Source organism: Cyprinus carpio, chromosome B19 (genome assembly GCF_018340385.1).
Source record: "Cyprinus carpio isolate SPL01 chromosome B19, ASM1834038v1, whole genome shotgun sequence".
NCBI classification, from domain to species: Eukaryota; Metazoa; Chordata; class Actinopteri; order Cypriniformes; family Cyprinidae; genus Cyprinus; species Cyprinus carpio.
The window spans coordinates 11,075,152-11,096,348 of NC_056615.1; the positions used below are offsets into that span (position 1 = coordinate 11,075,152).

Consider the following 21,197-nt stretch of genomic DNA (forward strand, 5'->3'; position numbering starts at 1 on the left):
GAGTATCCCTTTAAGATTTCTTAGTTAAGAACATGGGTTAGAGCTCTTAATTTTGACTCAGAGTGCATTAGATGGAATAATTGAACTTTAAAATATACAACATTTTCTCTTTTTTTTCAATGCTTAATTTGCCTTTTTTTATATCACAATAAATATTGTATTGTGGACTTGATATTGCAATATTATTGTATTGTGAGATTTTGATATGAATGAATGAGTTTTCATTTATTTATTATTTTTAATAATAATAACAATAAACTTTTTGCTATATTGATATTGCTATATTAATTCTAAAAACGAAATGGGTTCTTTGGTTAAAACAAGATAAGAAAGCACTTTAGCAAGCGAGGTCAAAAGGCAAGAGGAAATTATGACCAGGTCACTGTGTGCAGTGTTGAGACATTTCTGGTTACGACCAGGATTGAGTCAGGTCAAGCCGACTGCTGTTAATTGACCTTCGGAAGTGTTTACCAGGGACTGAAATATCATTACCAACATCAGAAAATCAAAGATAAAACAGTTAGAGACTCACATCACAATCAATAGCCCTGCTACATCTTTTCTTTTCTTCAGCACTTCTACAGAGCCAAGAGCGTTGCCATAGTGATATGAAATGGGTGCATAGTGCCGCAGCAGTCGGGCTCTCCTGTACATCAGACATGTTTTCACATTCAGAAATTCGAGGTCCATGTTTTTTTCCCATTTCCCTCTTCCTTTACACCATATTATGAACGAAACATGCACTGGGTTTTTGGTTGTGAAATATGGTTGTACAAATCAAGAAAAAGCTCTCAAGGTATCTACTGTAAGTGGATGAATTGAGAGCAAGTACACCTGCTGATGTCATTAAGATTGATTACCATTCTATGTATATTTATAGACTTTCTGACTTAATTCTCCTCCCTTTTTCTATTTTCAGTGTGACAACGCAAAGGGATTGCGGGCCTTTTTTGATGCAATCTGCTACGGTCCGAAACATTTGATGATCTTTGGAGGTGTGTGTCCGTCAGTGACTTCGATCATCGCTGAATCGTTAGAGGGGTGGAACCTTGTGCAGGTTTGTGCCACAGCCAGTTTCTGCTTCATAAAACCTGCAATGTGATTATCTATTTGCATAATCATTAACAATTCTCTTTTCTCCTCAAAATGGCATGTTTACATGAGAGGGTTCTCATACTTGAAGAATTCATGCCACGTATTTGCGCTAATGACTTCCTCTGTGACGTAAATAAATACTAGTATCTTTAATCAAAAGGTTGGCAAAGCTGAGCCAGAAACGTAATCCCAATGCTGATAAAAACTGGAAAAATTAATAAAATTCCCAAAGACCTCTGTCTTAAGCAGACCCAACGGGGTGTTTAGTGTGTTAAAACTGTGATTTTAACAGGAAGTTAGCGTTCGGTTACTCTAGGCATATCTCCCCTCTCTTGTTTGCAATATCCAGTGATATCTCTAATCTGTGTATTAGCACATTGCAGACAAAAGGAGTTGCCATCGGCACACATGGCTAGAGGAAGTAATGTAGTTAAAATCTCTCTGATGTGAGGCATGGTGTACTATAAAGGAATTCCACTGAGGAATCTCCTCTAGGCTCCTACGCTTTCACTTTTGTGTTGGCAGATGTGTGGTCAGTCTCGAAGCCAGCTGACATTTCACCAAGAGAACCTGGCAATTTTCCAAAACTCTTCCGCTAAAATGGCTGGTTTCAATGAGAGGAATAGAAATATTTGTAAATTTGAAAATATGGAAAAAAAGACAAAAAAGCAGATACAGGGTCATTTTAAAACAAGGATATCCATTATTTTTCATTATTACTGTTTTCCCCCGAGGTCCACATAATGTTAGAAATTAGAATTAAGTATTTTGCTCTTAACAGTAATAATATATCTTTTTATGACTATTTTTCATGTTCTCTTGGAATTAAGCATGGAGTTTTATTGGCCTTTTACTGACCCATGCTAACCAGCCAACAACCAACCCTGAATAAGTTTTTAGTGCATTTTACATTTTAATAAATATCTCCGGGGGTGAATTTTGGGGTTCATACATTCTTATTTTTCATAGTATCATAAACTCATTTATCTAAAAAGATCAGAGAAAGTTGTATTACTCATAATATAACCCCTTTAATTTTCCTGTGCATCCGATTAGTGTAATAACACTTTAAACACATTGAAACACATTAAAATAACACATAGAACAAAATTTGAATATATTATCACACTCTCAGAAAAAAGGTACAAAAGCTGTCACTGGGGCAGTACCTTTTCAGAAGTTTCACTTTATATACTGCTGAAAGGTGCATATTATTACCTTAAAGTGTCAAGGACAAATTCACAAAAAGTGAATTCTTATATAGTTATCTAAACATGTAATAGAGTTTGCACACTATACACCTGTATGTAACTAAATGTTTGTGAGTTTTTGTTACTGTTCTGTGCCCATCATCCACTATTTCCACCACTTAAAAAAGACACTCTTGTTTAAAACATGATGGCGTTTTATTTTACATATTGCATTTGCACTGGCTTTCTTGTTGAGCTATTTTGTCCACACTCATTAAACTATTCAATGTCTACAACGCCTCATTTGGAGGATATCATTCTCTTTCTATGAAACCTGTAAACTGCATTTACCAGTTCTAACTCTGTAGCGACACCAACTCTATAGCAATTTGGCTGAGAATTATTTAGCATTTACTAGAATTCAATCAAATGGCTTTACTTATTTTACTGTCGCTGGTGCGCAGCATAATATTTCTTCTGCATGGTCGTGATGCAAGAAGTTCGCGACCGCATATGTGTGCAGCTAAGAGGGAACATTGCCTAAAGGTATGCTTTTTTCACATTGTTTCTGACTTGTTTCAATGAGTCAGGGAAATATCATAAATGTGAATTTTTTTTTTTTTTTTTTTTGCCATTTCTCTAATTAATATATTTGTGGACTTAGACTGGTCTTGCCTTCCTGAGGATAAGCTTACAGAAGTCCTAATTTGTGGACTAATCTCCCATTAACCCCAGATGAGTAGATGTCTAATTAGCCAGGGTGATGGGAAGGGAACACATCCACAATGGGATTAGCAGTGACATGCCTCATAAAGGCTTTTAAACCTGAGACAAAATAACAAAACAAACAAAGGGAGGGGGCCGGGCCCATGTAAGGGGTAGTGAAATAAAGGACAAAAAACAGGATGTGGGTTCCTCGTTGTGCAGGAAATGGGGGATGAAATCAGTCCAGCAGGTACAGGGCTGGTTGCACCAGTTGTGTGTAAGTTACATCTTAGCCTATTTTTGACATAAAGGAGCACTAAGTTACAACTTCCACACTACTAAAACTACCATTTGCATTTTAGTGTATTTATTTTTCACTAGGGTTCTGCACAAAAATGTGAAGGCTGCTATTGAAACATTGAGAGTAAACATTATATAATGCAACTATGCATTACGAAGAGCTTACAACCTGCTAGCTGTGTTCTGCCTTAAAGGGGTCATGAAATGAGAAACCAAATTTGCCTTGATCTTTTGGAATATAAGAGGTCTTTGTACCATTAAAACGTCCTGCAAGTTTCATAGCTTAAGACGTCCTCCCCATTATAAACGAGCCATTTATTTAATCAAGCTCTAAATACAGCTCGTTCTGGATCCATGGTAAGAAGTGACGTCACGGTGCGAAGTGAGGTTCCAACCGTTTGCATATGACCGCCTTCAGCACAAGACAACTACGCTCATTTCGTATCGTTGTCGTGCCGCGCGCCTCACAAGTGTTCAGTCGAAGGACAGCGAGTGGGTCTGTGTACAGGAAAATTACAATGCCACGCAGATGTGCTCAAACATATAAGGTTTTATCATTGCAAGAGCCATCGCTTCGAATGGATCACCCGCTACTAAACAGTTACGCTCAATCCACAAATGTTCTGGCTGGGGGCGTTAATAATTGATCCATAGGCACTGTCGTTAGCCAATCATAACAGTGGGCGTTAACACTGAACTCTTAAAGGGGAAACAACCCAAAAACAGACTGTTTGAATCAAAGGATGAGAAACAGGGTGGGAAAATGTCATAATTCACTACATTTTAAAAGTTTTTTTTTTTTAAAAAAAAACTATAGTAATACTATAATTGCACCTAGGGGACCATAATAATAAAATAAAAAAACCCATGTCATGACCCCTTTAAGAAAAGATGGTGACACTGCCCCCGAATGAAATACAGAGTTAGTTACAAACAAGCTGGTTACTAAGCGTACTTTTTGTAATCATTTACTCACTCTCATGTTGTTCTAAACCTGTATGAGTTTCTTTTTTTTGTTGAATGCTGGTAACCAAACAGTTGTTGGTAGCCAAATGGATTCCATACTATGGAAATCATTGGCTGCTGGCAGCTGTTTGTTGCTGATGACTGAATTTTAATTTTTGGGTCCATTTTTGGTTTCAGTTTATTCCTTTAATTAAGACCTTATAAAAGGCTGCTGCAACCCTACCTAGGGTCTAGGGCCACTTCATGCATTCACTTCTTTCATGGTGAAAAAACAGTTTTATGGCAGCAGTGATGAGGCAGTAAGCACCAGGTGCACCTAATTACGCTCGTCTAGCAGCGTTTCTATTTCCGCGCTCCTCCTCTTGGCCACATGGCGGTATTATGAGGCTGGACGGAGAACAGGAGAGGAGGGCCAGAGCACCGATGTCTGGAGATTCCTCTGTCACACCTGCTGATCCGTTTCATAAGAGCAGACGAAATGAACATTGAGGCCATGCATTCTCCATCTTCATCAAAACCACGTCAACACTAAGATTCTGTTCCCTTATTTTTTATTTTATGGCATGTGATTAATGAGAACGGGAGATGGTGTTGAAATGGCCACTGGTTGATGGATTGTGTAATTACATTTAATGAAAGCATCAGGCGGTTCTGAGAGCCAAAACTGAGAGCGGTTGTGTTTTCACCGATGAAATTATATACACGTGTTGGAACCTCCAGAGATGTGCCAACATGCAAACAGCCCTAGAGTAAACTTTTGACCTCAAGAGCCATTGAAATCTGTTAGAATGTCAGTTTCCACAGGCATTTTGCTCCTGCGTACTGTGTAATTAAATAGTGCTGAGCTTCCTTTGTGCTTCTCAAATCATCACATGGAATTCAGTGGCTCTGAATGGCTTTTCTGTTATGAAGTGGCTTACATCAGTGCTTGCAATGCGCAGAGATATTAACATGACTCGAGTGCTTTGAATCAAATTGCCTGTCACCCAGACTGTGAGAGAATGATTATTTTGAGCTTAGACATTCCTTTCTCTCTAAGCGTTTGGATGATATTGTGCCCTCGTGCGATAGGCGGGGAAAACGATAAATACGGGAGAACGCCTTTTTTGTTACTTGTCTAATAGGGAGACCTAATCGCAGGCCGGACTCCACAGGTGCTATTTGTGAAGATATTATAATGCTGAATTGGCCCCCATTCTAGTTCTGATGAAGGTAACAGTGCTCACAACGTCGTAATTAAAGTGATTAGATGAGATGAAGCACAATGCATGTATTGATATGCAATGCCAAGATGCAATTAGACATTAAGTTGGGCAAGTAACTACAGACCTCCATTGATAGAGAAATGAGCATACCTCTAGGAAATAACAATCACAAATGAGATCTGGTTAATTTCTCAGATGCTTCATCTCAAATGAAGAGCAAATGGAGGCTTCTGCTGGAGTTTCAAAAGAGATAGCAACACTAAAAATACACATATTTTAATGTAAATTTTGGAATATGTACTCAAAAAAACAAAACAAAAACAACAACAACAACAACAAAAAACAACGTAATTTGAAGGAACCTTCCGGATTTATTTTTACAGGTTTTTTACCCATATTTTGAATTTTACACAGCATTAATACACCGCATTGCATTGTGTATTAATGAGCCAGTAATGAGCATCTAGTATTTTAGGTTTATTTCTTAAAGTGCATGGTGCAAAAATGCTAGGTGTGTTAACTGCGTTAAAGAATTGAACACATTATTTTTTTCCAGTAACTAATTAATTAAATTAATGCGTTAAACCATTCAAGCCCTAATTTTACTAAGTTACTATATTTTAGATGTACTAATTTTCAACTTCATTCAATTAATTAACATGTAATTATAACTCTATTTAAATATATGACATAAGTTTGACATTACATTTTTTTTTAGTTTAGCATAAATACATTCAGCAGTACTCTTTAACCTTATTTCAATAGAACTAATATAAAGATGTACTTAAGTCCTACTTAAATGGGTCAAAATGCATTTAATACAAATTTCAAATATAGTTAAATTTACTTGTATATAACATGCAATTAAGACTCTGAAACATTACATTAAGTTAAGTATAATAATTGAAAGGATATTATTTCAGTATGCTTAACTACTTTTTCACAAGGGAATTTCAGCATTTCTCATCAAACTTAATAGCTCTCTAGACTCTTATTATAATACTTACTTATTTTTTTATGCTAAGGTGTAGACAGTTGATACATCACTTAGAACAGTAGGAACTAAAATGTATCTGAGAAGTTGAGAAAAATAGAAAGCTTCTGCAAGGATTACAGTAAAACCACTCAACTCTGTCTGCTGCATTCTGCTTTTCAGTAGTGTCAAAAATGCTTGAGGTGCTTCTCAGTTTTCACTGTAGTTTGAAGTGGGGCAGCCATTTTGCTGGAGTATGTTTCTCAGGAGATGTTTTGGTAAAGACAACATGGAGTGAGGTACTTCTTTGAAATTTGTTTATTATTTAGAGTTGATGGTTAGCATATGTGCTTTTACATATTTAATTGTGGTGCTAATTTGTAAGTTTGAATCTTCTGATTCCTGTTTCTTCTCCTCAAATTTTACTGTCCTCTGCTCTCTCTCTCTCCCTCTCTTATAAAATAATAATAAAGCTGAAAATGAAGTAAACTAATGGAGCTAATGTCTGTCAGTAGCACTTGATTTGCTAGGCTGATATTCGTCTTGATAGTCTGTGCCATAACAGTTAGCGTCATAGCCTCAAAATCAGGCCACCAGAAGTATAAATAGATAGCGTTTCCATGATTTAGAGATGTTTACATGGGCGTTTCCTCTTGCGCTTGAATTATTCTTGGTATTATTGAGATCCAAGCAGTATATCTGTGAGCCTGTCAGCCTCTCATCTGCTCCCAGCCGAGCATGTGCCAGAACCAGAATGCTGTCGAACTGCTTCAGCAGACGCCGTCTCCCTCTTTGACGTCAACTACAGGAGTGAGAAGAACAGCCAACTCCCAAAGCTGTTTACATATGGCCACTTCCTAGACTGACAGAGAGAGGTTAGCACACATTGTTAATGTAGGGCCTGCAACTAGGGATGGGTGGAAGTATTGAGAGGTTTGATCCTCACATTTAAAAATCGATCGTTTAAAGTAGTGGATTTTAATTTATGCAGAATGACAATGAATAAATGCGTATAATAAACTTGTAAGTGAAAAGAGATGAAATGTGTTAGCAGTAGCTAACTATTATAACATGCCATGGTTTTTTATTATAATAAATATTGTATATAAAATGGATAAATATTATACATTTATGATATTAGTGATATTTTATATGATTACTTTTTAAATGACAAACATACAAAAGTAACAAAAATTATATATATATATATATATATATATATATATATATATATATATTTAATACTTATATTTAGCAAGGACCAATAAAATGTATCAAGAGTGACAGTAAAGTCTTTTATAATGTCACAAAATATTTTTCAAATAAATACTGTTCTTTTGAACATTGTATTCAGCAAAAAAATGCTGAAAAAATGTATCAAGGTTTCCACAGCAGCACAATTGTTTTCACCAATAAAAGTTGTTTCTTGACCGGCAAATCATAAATTAGTATGATTTCTGAAGGATCATGTGACACTGAAGAAAATTCAGCATTGTCATTACAGGAATTAATATTTCACAATTGCACTATTTTTAGTGTATTTTTGATTAAATAAATGCAGTCTTGGTGAGCGTTTGAGACTTCTTTCAAAAACATAAAAAAATGTTGCCAACAACAAACGCTTGGATGGCAGCAGAAACAGTCTTATCATTTGTATTTATGCTTATTATATGCTTAAAAATAGTGGTTTTCAAATGTATTGTTAAATGGCCTTAATTACCTCTTTATTTTCAGAAGCTGCAGAATTATTGGATTCTGCGTATTGGCCTTGATAGTGCTGTACTTGGTTTTGGATCAAAAAGAAAACCTTACTACAAACCCTTTTTTTGTTTTCATTTTTATAGTGAGTCAGGGAATATGCACAAATGACAGCTTTTTTGAGTATTAAAACTGGCAGGCCAGACAGACGTTGTGTCATTAAGCATTTAGATTCTCTCTCTGAGGAATATTTACAAAAATGTCACCTGCCTTTTCACATTTGCTGGGAGCAGGAAATAAAAGAAGCCGGCTGTTTTGTTGAAAAACCTGAATATCTCAGCTGTTCCAACCATAATTAATTTAACTCGAAACAATGCAGGCAATAATCATTAGTCCATGTCAAACATGATGCCGGCTCAGTGTTGAACCAGTGAGATTCTGCTCTGAGCACTGAGGAATTCAAATTGTGCATACGCAGATATACACACCTCTCACATTTCGCTGTGGGTGTTGCCGTGATCGGTTTGTGGGTACCATCTGCCCTCAGATTTATGTAACAACTGATCCACAAGCAACTCTCACACATCCTGATTGTGACTCATGTCCCATGATGCCCCAGAATGGTATTAGTGAGAGGTTCACACTCTCCATGCCCGCTCGGTTCTTAGAGGCCTAAACAAAAAGTGTGAGGGGAGGGAAACGGAAACTACCTGAAGGAAGATACAGGCAGGAAAAATGGCTCAAATGAGTCTGTCGTTCAAAATTCTCAGCTATGGTTTCATATGTGATGATGTTGTTGCTATATAAAGGGATAGTTCCCCCCAAAATGAAAATTCTGTCATCATTTACTCACCCTCAAGTTGTTTCAAACCTGTGTGAGTTTCTTTTTTCTGTAGAACCCAAAAGAAAATATTTTGAAGAATATGGGTGACCAGACAGTTGATGGTCCCCAATGACTTCCACAGAATGGAAAAATACTATGGAAGTCAAAGGGGATCATCAGCTTTTTTTTTCTCATAATATCTTATTTTGTGTTCAACAGAAGAAAACTTATACAGGGCTGAAGCAACTTGTGGGACAGAATTAATATTTTTGGGTGAACCATCCCTTTAATCTTTACATTGAGGTATATTTTTATTTATTTCTTTTATTTTATTTACTTAAAAAGTTTAGTTTCATTCATCTTTTAACATTATGCAATTGTGCTTATATGTAGTAGAGATTTCTGTGATTTTGTGACTTTTTTCCAAATCATTTTCATTACATTTCATTCCACCACAGACATTATGCGATGAAATTACATTTGTTGATTTTTTTTCTATTGTTTTTACACATTGCATAATCCATCATGAAAAGTATATGATGCCATAATTGTTAAATTTTTAGTATATTTTATTTATAGATTTTATAATTAGTAGTTTTTTACGCTTGTTGCAAAACCAGACTTTCATTTTATTTAATCTAAAAAGTATTAATTATTATTATTAATGTATTATTGTGTATAATAGTATTGTGTCACAGACTTTAATTTATAATATTTCAAATTTTATATTTTTTTATATTATTATTACAATAATTTTATTCATGTATTTTTGTTATTATTATTATAATTAATGTAGTGTTGTGTATAATAATAATAATAATAATTCATCATTTTTAATTGAAAGTCTGGTACACAATACTGTGTACTATAAGAAGAAAAAGAAAAAATTTTTTTTGATTGATAATTCATAGTTTAAAATTTAAATTGTGCATCGACAAAAGTAAAAAGCTATAAAATCTATACATGTAATACATACATACTTAGGGAGAAAAATTGCTAAATTAAATAATGATGGCATGGGAAAAGTGCCCGAGGTTGAAGAAACATAGATGTTGTCCGGGCTGCTCTTCATTGTTTAATGAATGGAGGATTTGGCATGGATTTAAAGATCTTTGCCAAGAAGTCTTGGAAGTGGTCTGCTCCAAAAGTGACCGCCTTTGTCGATCAATTAGCTGTTAGTAGTGAATATTTCATTATTTGCAAGTTATATGCCCATTATAGATTGTGTGTGCCAGAAAGGGTTTTTATAGCACCATAAACCTTTCAAGCATAATGTGTTGGATCCCGCTTCCCTGTTTTTAAGAAATAATGGCTTCTCTTATAATTTAGAGCAACCACCATCACAGATGTCGATTTCTCTGTTGAACTAAAACTAAATGCAGGTCTGAAAAACGGCTTCTGCTGGGTGTCCGGAAAAAAAACTTTGCACATACACAGTCACTGCTGGAGGTCCACAACTTCTCCCATCATTCCATTTGACATCTCTGTGTTCACTTAGTGTGGACAACAGCTTTGTAATTCCTTAATAACAAGCAGCCTTGATGCAACACTGAGCAATATACAATGGGAAGCTGAATTTGATCAAATGTAGCACAGCAAGAGTTATGAACAGCCCGGTAAATCGTATTCATTTATTAACACTGTACAGCATCAGTTGTTCTGTACTTGCATGATAAGCTCAGAACAAGAGATGGATCCTGTCCTCTTTCTCTTCCTTTCTTTTGCACCATCACTGTTTTATTCTTTTGGAAATGTAAAGCTAGTTTTGCTGCAATTCCTCTGAGTGCCATAGTAAACTCCTAAATAAAACATGTGCTGCTGCTGTGTGCTGCTCAGCTAACATCAAACCCTTTCTTGTTCACTATCCATATTTCATGCGCTCCAAGTTGAAGTAAAAAAAAATAATATATACAAATCACAGGTTGGTCTGTTTGCAGGGCTGCTGGGGGCATTTGATGAGCATGACCTAAATGAAGAATTGCATCTGTTAGTGTGGCAATTGAAACTGCACCTAAACAGTCAAGTGAGACTAATCAACATGAGTCAAGTTGAGCCAAATCCACTCTGTACAGTAGTTATTGTAGGGAAAAACTTATTTTGAGACTGGTAACACTTTATATGAAGCCTGTATTTATAATGAATTATAAGGGTATTCTTAATGCATTATAATGCATGCATAATGCTTTATAAACGTAATATGTTGTATCATCTGGTAAGTCATCATAACAACAGTTACAATACATTATAATAGTTACCTATTTTTGGTTATAACTTTTAAAAATATGATCCATTATAACACCAGATGAAGCCTGCTTTTATAATGTATCATAAGGGTATTCTAAATAAAAAAATAAAAACTCATAATGGGTTGTATCTTCTCATGAATAATCATAACAACAGTAATAATATTTGTGACTATAACTATTAAGAGTATGATGATTTATAACACACAATGAACACAATTTTATCCACTTAAGTTATAATGGATTATATATGCCATAGGTTCTTACTTTCCCAAGACATTGTTTACTTAAGATCTGCACAGTATCATCTTATGAGTGGTCTTTTATTACTTAAAGTATAATGACAAAAACAAAGTTTTCTTTTAAACATCCAAAAAGCTTTACGTGGTATTTGTCTGTTTTAAGTAACAAAAGTTATAGGGGTCATATGATGCTGCTAAAAATAACATTATCTTTTGTATTTGTTGTAATGCAATGTATTTATGTGGTTTAAGGTTAAAAAAAAAACATTATTTTCCAGATACTGTACATTATTGTTGCTCCTCTATGCCCCGCCTTTCTGAAACGAGTCGATTTTTACAAAGCTCATCATTCTGAAAAGCAAGGTGTACGCTGATTGGCCAGCTATCCAATCCAACAAGCGATACTCTACACTGCTCAAAACTCACGTTTGAATCATCAGTGGCAAATTCTTTAAATATGAAAACTGTGAGTCAGAAGTGCAAGACTGTCATTTGCAAAGTTGCAATTGCCCCACTTTATAGAAACAGCCTTTGTGCACAGACGTCCTCCACCCCAAAATGAAAATTTTGTCATTAATCACTTACCCCCATGTCGTTCCAAACCCTTAAAAGCTTTGTTCGTCTTTGGAACACAATTTAAGATATTTTGGATGAAAACCGGAAGGCTTATGACTGTCCCATTAACTGCCAAATAAATTACACTTTCAAAGTCCAGAAAAGTATGAAAAGCATCGTCAGAATAGTCCATCTGCCATCAGTGGTTCAACCATAACATTATGAAGCGACGAGAATACTTTTTGTACACGAAGAAACTTTATTCAGCAATAAAGAAACTTTATTCTACAATTTGTCTCCTCTGTGTCTCTCCGCATTACCGTAGTGCCATTTTGAAGAATAGGAGCTCTTCTGTGTCAGCCGCGCCACACAGATGCGCTGTTTTCTTTCAAATTGGATGCGCTGTTTTCTTTCAAATCAAAGTGTAAATACACGTACAAAACATATCCTTTTGGCGCGGCTGACACAGAAGAGTGTATACTGCCTGCATTCAGCTCATATTCTCCAAAATGGTGCTACGGTGTACGAATGGTTGAATAAAGTCATTATTTTTGTTTTCTTCGTGTACAAAAAGTATTCTCGTCGCTTCATAATGTTATGGTTGAACCACTGATGGCAGATGGACTATTCTGACGATGCTTTTCATACTTTTCTGGATGTTGACAGTGTAATTTACTTCGCAGTCTATGAGACAGTCACAAGCCTCCCGGTTTTCATCCAAAATATCTTAAATTGTGTTTCTAAGTTGAACAAAGCTTTTACGGGTTTGGAACGACATGGTGGTAAGTGATTCATGACAAAATTTTCATTCTGGGGTGGAGTAACCCTTTAACTACTGATTTCTAGTTGTGTCCTCTTTTGGAAGGCCAAACAAAGTCATTTTACTTTCACAACGAAACACACAGCGTCTCCACGGCATGGCGGTGGCGGCGGCAACTACAATACTACAGCGAGAATAAAAGTTACGCCTTCTTTCTTTGTGTGAACATTTGGGCGGTGTTATGCAAATCTTCCCACACAGTGACTAGACATGTGGGGGTGTTTTTAAACGAGGCTTTTTAGGAGGGCGTGGACGAGTCTTAGCCTTTATAAAGAACATCTCTTTAGGGATCTTATCTATTCACAAACAGCTTGTAACAGTCCAAAGAGAAAAGAAAACTTGAAATTGCATCATATGACCCCTTTAAGCCTCCTTTTAAACAGCCATATGATATAATGAATGGGTTATGACACATTTGCTTTAAACATTTTTACCAGAATAGGTAAATATTGTTACTGTTGTTATAAATATTCATGAGATGATACAACACATTATAAGGTATTCTTATAAGGCATTATGCATGCATTATAATGTATTAAGAATACCTATATTAAAGGGGTCATCAGATGCCTTTCCACAAGAAAGAATTTCCACAAGTTGCTATGATTCTTTAGGGTCTTCATGAAAAGTCTATAACATACTTTGGTTAACATTTCTCAATGGTAGTGTAAAACAAAACCCTTTTTACCCTGTCAAAAACAGCTCTGTTCACAGCGACCTGTTTCGGTGCATGTCCCCTTAAATGCTAATGAGCTCTGCTCACCCCACCTCTCTCTTCCAGTTATCTTAGACTGTTAACTTTAGCCGCATTCGTCGTGGAACTTAATAACTAGCACATTATTAGGAAAGGTGATTTGCAAAGATTCATTAAAAAAAAACTGTATCTGTAGGTGAAACTGGATCATGAATGATTCATAAAAGTTTAAATAGAATAATTTAAATCTTAAGATATTCTGAAGGGGTTGGGCATTTATAAAGTAGATAGATAGATAGATAGATAGATAGATAGATAGATAGATAGATAGATAGATAGATAGATAGATAGATAGATAGATAGATAGATAGATAGATAGATAGATAGATAGATAGATAGAAAATAGCTAGTTATCAATTACAAATGAGAGCAAAACGTGCCAACTCTTGGCTCTTCAAACTTAAATGATATCACTTCCATTCACTTTGTTGAACAACAGAAAACTGGTTGGTTTGAAGGTGACTTCAGTGTGAGCTGTGCTTCATATTTCATACATTGCTACAATATTTACAATAGACAGTAGTCATCTTTTTGCCCGGGAAATTTCATTAAAATGTGACCACACCTTTAGTCTGAGGATGTTTTTACTGGGATGGAGCTTCTCTCAGGCTGTTAGAGTCAGACCACAGGGACAAAAGAGATGCACTGAAGAAAGCCAATTAGTGTGCGCTTTTACACTATGCACATCTCAAAAACACAAGTTCACAAAACACAACAAGATTTTCCTCAGAGCCACTGTACTGCTTTCATGAGCGGCTTTGCTTATTTTCTACTTTATGCTTTGTTATTTCTGCATGTTAAATGAATCGGTCTAATAGCATAAACACTGTTGTTAAACTAACTTGCTGTTGTCTAACTAGTAATTTGTCACTCACTAGTGAAAAGAAGACTGAGTACATGTTTTTGTGAAACAGGTCAATGGAAAGTACAGCATAATTTTTTTTTCACAAACCTTAGTAAGAAGCATTGTAGACTACCAATTAAGATAAATTCAAGGTTCAAGGTGCATTGCCTTGTGGTGCTGATATTGGAGACAGGTCTGTGACGGTTTGGGATGAATACATGTACCATTACACGCCTAGTTGCTAATGCCATTCATTTGAACTTTATAGAATCAAGTTGCACTGCGGCAGTAGTAGCAAAGATTGAGAAAGTGCTTGTGGACTGTACATATGTGAGCTGCACTATTTCTGCAGGCGCTCCCAGCAGTGAGATCTTGCTGTGAGTTTGCACTCAGTCTGAAAGCAGTGTGTCCAGTTTACACTCATTAGCCACATTAGCAGCCTTCCTGCTGTGCCTCCCTGTGCTCTCTTCTCAATATGACAGCATTTACCCTAACCTACGGACATTCACACAAATGAGTATTATATACATGACTGGTTATTGTGATGATTACGTGCTCTGTGAAACAGAAGAAAGATGTACCACGTGCATGAGACCTCATGACATTTGGTGTCAAATCAAAAGCTATTTTATGTGAAGGCAATGGTTTGAAAAACAGAAAACAGAGAAGAAAAAAGCCACTTATGATGTCTGACTGTATTTAGATAATGTATTATTAAAATGTAAGTGCAGTAGACATGGATGAAAGAACCGGTCTCATATTTTTTCAGCCTTGTTCTGGTATTGGATTTTTTTTTTTTGGCTTTGGGATTTTTTTATTTAGGTCACATTTTCTGCATCACTTTGAAGAGCTGGAGTATGAATTATTTACTGGTGGAAAAAGGGCTTTGAACAAGGAAATACCACAATGAATGGATCCTGTGATTGTTGCCTTTTCAATATAAATGTGCTTTAATTACTGGAAATGTAATGCGTTTACTGTCATGTGATCTATCAACACTTTCTGGGCACAGTGCTTGTAGGCACATCAGTTACAGTCTAGTATGCATGTTATTAATTTATTTCCAAGCATATATTGCATGTATTTTATTAAATTCAGTAGGCATTTAATTGAAAGAATAGCATAGGGTGAAATAAAGCTGTGAGGACTTGGTAATTTATGGTTTAAAGTTTCATTTTCATTCTTTTTCATCTGCACAAACATTAGAATAAAGTAAAAATATAACCATAAACAGTATAAATAAAACAAGGCACATGCACATGTGCAAACACATACACACACATGCACATACTGTATATACTGTATTGTTTAATATTAGTTCTGTTTATATACACATTTAGTTTCATTTATAGTTTTTGTTACATTTCTTATTTCTACTATATATAATTATATAAAGTATATATATATATATATATATATATATATATATATATATATATATTTCTTTTTCTGAATCATGCAGACAATATATTCAAATGATCAAGCTGGTGATGTAACACTGAAGACAGGAACATGTAAGAGTCACAGCTTACTGTCTCCATGCTGTGATTCAGAGAGAGAGAGAGAGAGAGAACGCTGGAGAAAGAAAGGATTCTGTTTTAAAGCAACTACATTAAGTCTCCAGCTCACCAGCGAGATGTCATAGATACAATTAATTTCACACTGCTGTGCAAATAAGGGGCTCAGTAAGCATCCACTGAGTGGACTTTTAGTGCTTTATTATTGCCTTTTTCTTGAAAAAGAAAGAGCGAAATATTTCCATTACAAATCAATCAATTTAGCTCTGTTCCAATAGTAAGCTGCCTACAGCCCTGTACCCAAACAGTCATGGAACCTTATATGGGGGTGGGGGGCAAAATATTACACATTTTTGTTGCAATAAACTAGGGGTGTCGCAATATACCAGTACTGACGATAACCGTGATATTCAAATCATGAAATATAGACATTGTGTTAATTTAGGGTGTGACGATATAACGGTATTGACAATAACCACAATATTTAAAATGAAAGGGACACTTATGATAACAACACGCAAATAGCCTACTCCAGCACCAGTACCTGATTGACCTCCCAGGTGGCAGTATTGTGCTTTAACGCTGACACCTGTCAAACAAGAAGACGCAGTGCGCAGCCGTGCTTCTCCGAGAAGAACCATGTCCAATATTATACAGCCAGTAAGTTGCCATTATTTTACTAGTCATGCAATGGGAAACGTTACATTAACCTGTTAACAGCGGTTTCCTGTGTCCATATATTTAAATAAAGTGGTAATTCTTTTAATAAGTACCGCGTTGTCTTTACTCGTCTAATTTTTGTATTTGTATGTGCAATCCAGTCATGGCCAATACATGTGCATAGCACTTGATTTCTTTGTTTAAATCTATTTCACGATTAAAACAAATCTAGAAAAACTGAGTGATCACATCGCTACATTAAACTCTGTAAAATTTTAAGTTGGTCACAGTGCCATGCACTTAATGCCTCATCTGCGGCTGTTCTAGATGCACATTAAAACTGAATTAGAAGCGCGTTAACTGCATGACTTCATTGGCGCCGGCGCAACTTTAGGTTAAAGATATTAAAATATGGGTACGCAAGTTAACAGGTTAAAGTATCAGTTTTTATGTTAATATTTATTCATCATACTGTTGAACTTAACAGTATTTTCTCTCGTCTTTTCACAGGGAGCTTCAAAGAAGACCGAGAAAGCCAGAGTCTCAGGTCAGCTGTGACCTAAAGAAGAAGAAGTGAAAATGCATGTGCCATGTGTTTATCAGTATCCTTATGTTCATTGGGTAAAAAGAAAAACTAAATAAACAAAGTAATAACTAATTTGGCTAATTCCCTCAAGGTTTCTATAGATATCGCGATATCGATATTGTGAATTCTTTTGGCCACAATAACTGTGGTGTAAAAAATCTAATATTGTGACAGCCCTATTGTATCAATACTTTTTACTACTACATGAGATATATGTTTGTTTAAAATCAACTTTTATCTCACCTTATCCACCATCTTTGATGTTTTTTCAGTGAGCGTGTCACAATGCATTCTGGGAGATCCTTCTCCGCTAAGCATACATGTGATGTCTTAGAATTGGCTAGGTATTTTTGATACCTACATTTTGAAGTGTGACTATAATTCCTTAAAGGGTTTGTTCACCTGAAAATGAAAATTCTGTGACTAATTTCTTATCCTTGTGTCATTCCAAACCTGTAAGACCTTTGTTCATCTTCGGAACAGAAATTAAGATATTTTTCACATGCGTCATGGTACTCTGGAGACTGACGTGGAAGGGAAGAATTGTTGAATAAAGTTTTATTTTTGTTTTCATTTGTTTAAAAAAGTATTCTCTTAGCTTCATAAAATGAAGATGACAGTTGACCACTGATGTCACATGGACTATTTTAACGGTGTCTTTACTACCTTTCTGGGCCTTGAACGTGGTAGTTATGTTGATGCCTATGGGAGGGTCAGAAAGTTATTGTATTTTATCAAAAAAATCTTAATTTGTGTTCCGAAGATGAACAAAGGACTTCTGGAATTGGAACGACATGAGGGTGAGTAATTAATGGCAGAATTTTCATTTTTGGATGAACTACCCCTTTAAAATGTCTGTAAGAGTTGGACAATATTGGACCATGATTTTTTTGCTTGCCTTCATGCACATCATTTTTTTTTTCTTTGTGTCTTTCTTACATATGTGTGTGCTGTTTCAGATATTGTAGCAGAGATGCTATTGCAACAGTTACATACCACGTTGTTTTACAGCAAATAGATCCATTTTCACTCCCCGTGGCTACTGGGCTACTGTGTCAGTAGATCTTTGAGCCTGAGCCTGTTACAGTGCTGGACGTGTTTGTGAAAAGGGCCCCAGATGGGTTCGGGCGTATGACAATGTGTTGACTCATGTCTGCTGGGGAAACAGCGACCTGTGGTCATTGGAATGCACTGGCCTCATTCACGCTGCTGGTACTGGGTCATCATTCACCTCTGAATGCCAGCGCCACACAGTGCCAGGGCCACCATCTGATGCAAGATTGGACTTTGAAGGTCAAAAGCTTCCTTAAATTTGTTCTCAACATGTCACATCCTACAGCAGGTTTGAAGATGTCTGAAATTAGCTTTTTAAAGGGAGAGTTCTTGCAAAAATGAATATTGTGTCATCATTTACTCATTGTTCTAAACCTGTATGAATTTCTTTTTCTGTGGAACATAGAAGATATACTGAAGAATGTTGGTAACACCACATTTGCTGGTCCCCATTAACTTATTATAAATAAATAAAAAATGAAAACACTCTGGAAGTCATTTTTAAGCAATGTTAAAATCTTTAGTGTCACTTTTGATCAGTTTAATGCATCCTTGCTCAATTAAATTATTAATTCCTATCTTTCTAAACCTCAAACTTCTGAACAGCTGTGATGTATAATGATAGGTAAAAATTGATAGCCTGAATGCACTGTAAGTCGCTTTGGATAAAAGCGTCTGCTAAATGCATAAATTTAATTTAAATTTAAATTTAATGTATAAAACAGATATTATGGTGTCATTCTAATCTCAAGATCCAAACTCCTTGGACCCATTTCTTTGGCTAAGCCAGCTTTTTATTGGTAATCTATTCAGTTTCTGATTAAAAATGATAGAAAGTCATTGTGCCATGTATGAAGCTCTAATTATGAAAATATGTTAATTAATGTCTTTTAAATTACATATCATATTATTACAGAAGCTAAATAGGAAAATTAAACACTTGCAATTTACAGTTTCAGTGTTCAGTTGGCAAACTAACAGTGCTAACTACTTAAAAATAGCCCAGTTGATTAGCTTAAAGAATTATTCAATCAGACATTGAAGACGAGGATAGGATCTTACATGACACAAGCAATTTTTATAAAGAGGACAGGTGATTCGTAAACTGATGTTGTACATACTATTGCAGATGGGCTTATGCTTCAGAAACTGTACATATTTTAATACCTCGTCAAACATCAAAAATGGCATAAGAATAATTATAAATACCTATAAGTTAGAGAATTCACATCTAAAGAACTGCCTAGCCAGATTGTGGCTGCTAAATATACATAGTCTATACACTGATGCAGAGCGACACAGCAGTGATGACCACAAGATACTTGCAGTTACTAATGACTTTCAGCCCACACACTCAGCAGACTAATTCTAGATCATTCTTTGTCTTCCACAACTACCCATTAGACTCACTGTGGAGGGGATTGAAGGAATGGACTCTTGGGAAAACAGGCAAGGCAAACGTCTTGATTGCAATCAAAAAGACTCTTTAAACTCTCATGCAAAAAACATCTCAGAGAACGAGAGGAAAACAAGCGAAGGGATGGACCTCAAAGTGCAGATCCATTACAATCCATTAAAAAGTGCTTTTGCCGGATCGAAACCGAGGATCAATAAAAGCCAGTTAAATGTCTGACACAGCTCACTAATATCTGTAACATAAACTCCTATTCAGAGGAGGAGTGCGAGTGAGAAAAGACAAAATTGTATTATAATGGAAGAGTCTACTCCACACCTTGAACACACACCGTCCACCTCTCAGCTGTATCTGAATGTATAACACACACACGTTCACAATTATCATGCTGGATTTTCATGCCGTAGCATCCGAGGCTAATTCCTGCATGCTTTCCTCCTTTTCCCCCTGAGGGAATCAGGGTAGGAAATGCCTTGATAGGTTATTACCAGACGAGATTCACAACGTTAGACCTTGAATGGCACTATTTTCTCTTAATTTCATTGCCATTCTTTTCTTTTGCTAGTTATTCGACCCTGAGCAGATTTATTCTACTTCTCAATGTGGTTCAAAGTCATAAATGGTGAATGAAGTTCTTAGCTATGCAAACTACTGCATTTCTACGTTAATATTTTGTGCATATATTGTATCGATGCTTTATGGCCCAAGAAAGTTTCAAATAAACAGTGTTCAATGAGCAGTACATGGAGAAATGGAAACATTACATGATATCTCATTTTGAATAAAAACATGCAAGGTTATGATATAATGACTTGTGTACTTTACATCTGTCTTAATGGTCCATCTAGATTATGTTTCGAGACTATTTACTGGACAATTTAGCTCACCTCTCTGCTGTGTCGCCTGGGCTAATGATATACGTTTAGATCTTTATATGCTGCACATTTGCACTTCAGTCAATAGCATGTGGAAATGTTATCATCCTTAACTGTCACAGGCAAATGTTTTGCCTGGAATGACATATCTACCACAGTGCATATAAAATCTTATTTGCAAGGGCCAAACGGGCCCGTCTCAACTCGATGAAGTGCATCTTGGGTGACAATGGGAAAAAACAGAGTCTCAAAAACAATGTTTTATTGAGTTGTCATGCAGTTGTGTAAACAGTTTTATTTGGTGTGTGGAAATGTTCTGGAAGTTTCATTTGTTTGGCTATCAGGTAAATTCAAAAGTCAGAATGATTGGTAAAGTAAGCTTACATCCTGCCATGTCATTTTCTGTATCAATAGTTTTATATAATGGAGTGTATCTGTACTTTTTTCTTATAGGAATTAGCAGGTCCACAAACGAGCTCTCTTTAATATCTCAGTTGTTTCTTCTAAAGCACAATGAGAATAAATGAAGCTCTCCAGTGTCTGGTGTTATTATAGTTAACTTAAAACTGAAACTAAAACCATATATATATTTATACAACAGTTCTTGCTGGTTCTCGAATCTGATTGGATGAGAGCCTTTTCCAAGCATGCGATATTCTAGTGATAACAGAACTCCAAC

General features: G+C 35.8%; 1 protein-coding gene across 1 annotated transcript in view; it reads left to right on the forward strand.

Moving 5' to 3' along the window:
- LOC109077127 (gamma-aminobutyric acid (GABA) B receptor, 2) overlaps nt 1-21,197 on the forward strand; it is a 198,575-nt gene that overhangs the window by 48,325 nt on the left and 129,053 nt on the right. The window contains exon 2 of the mRNA XM_042745768.1: nt 920-1,057. Coding sequence (XP_042601702.1) covers nt 920-1,057 — 138 coding nt within the window. The remainder of the gene's footprint in view (nt 1-919; nt 1,058-21,197) is intronic.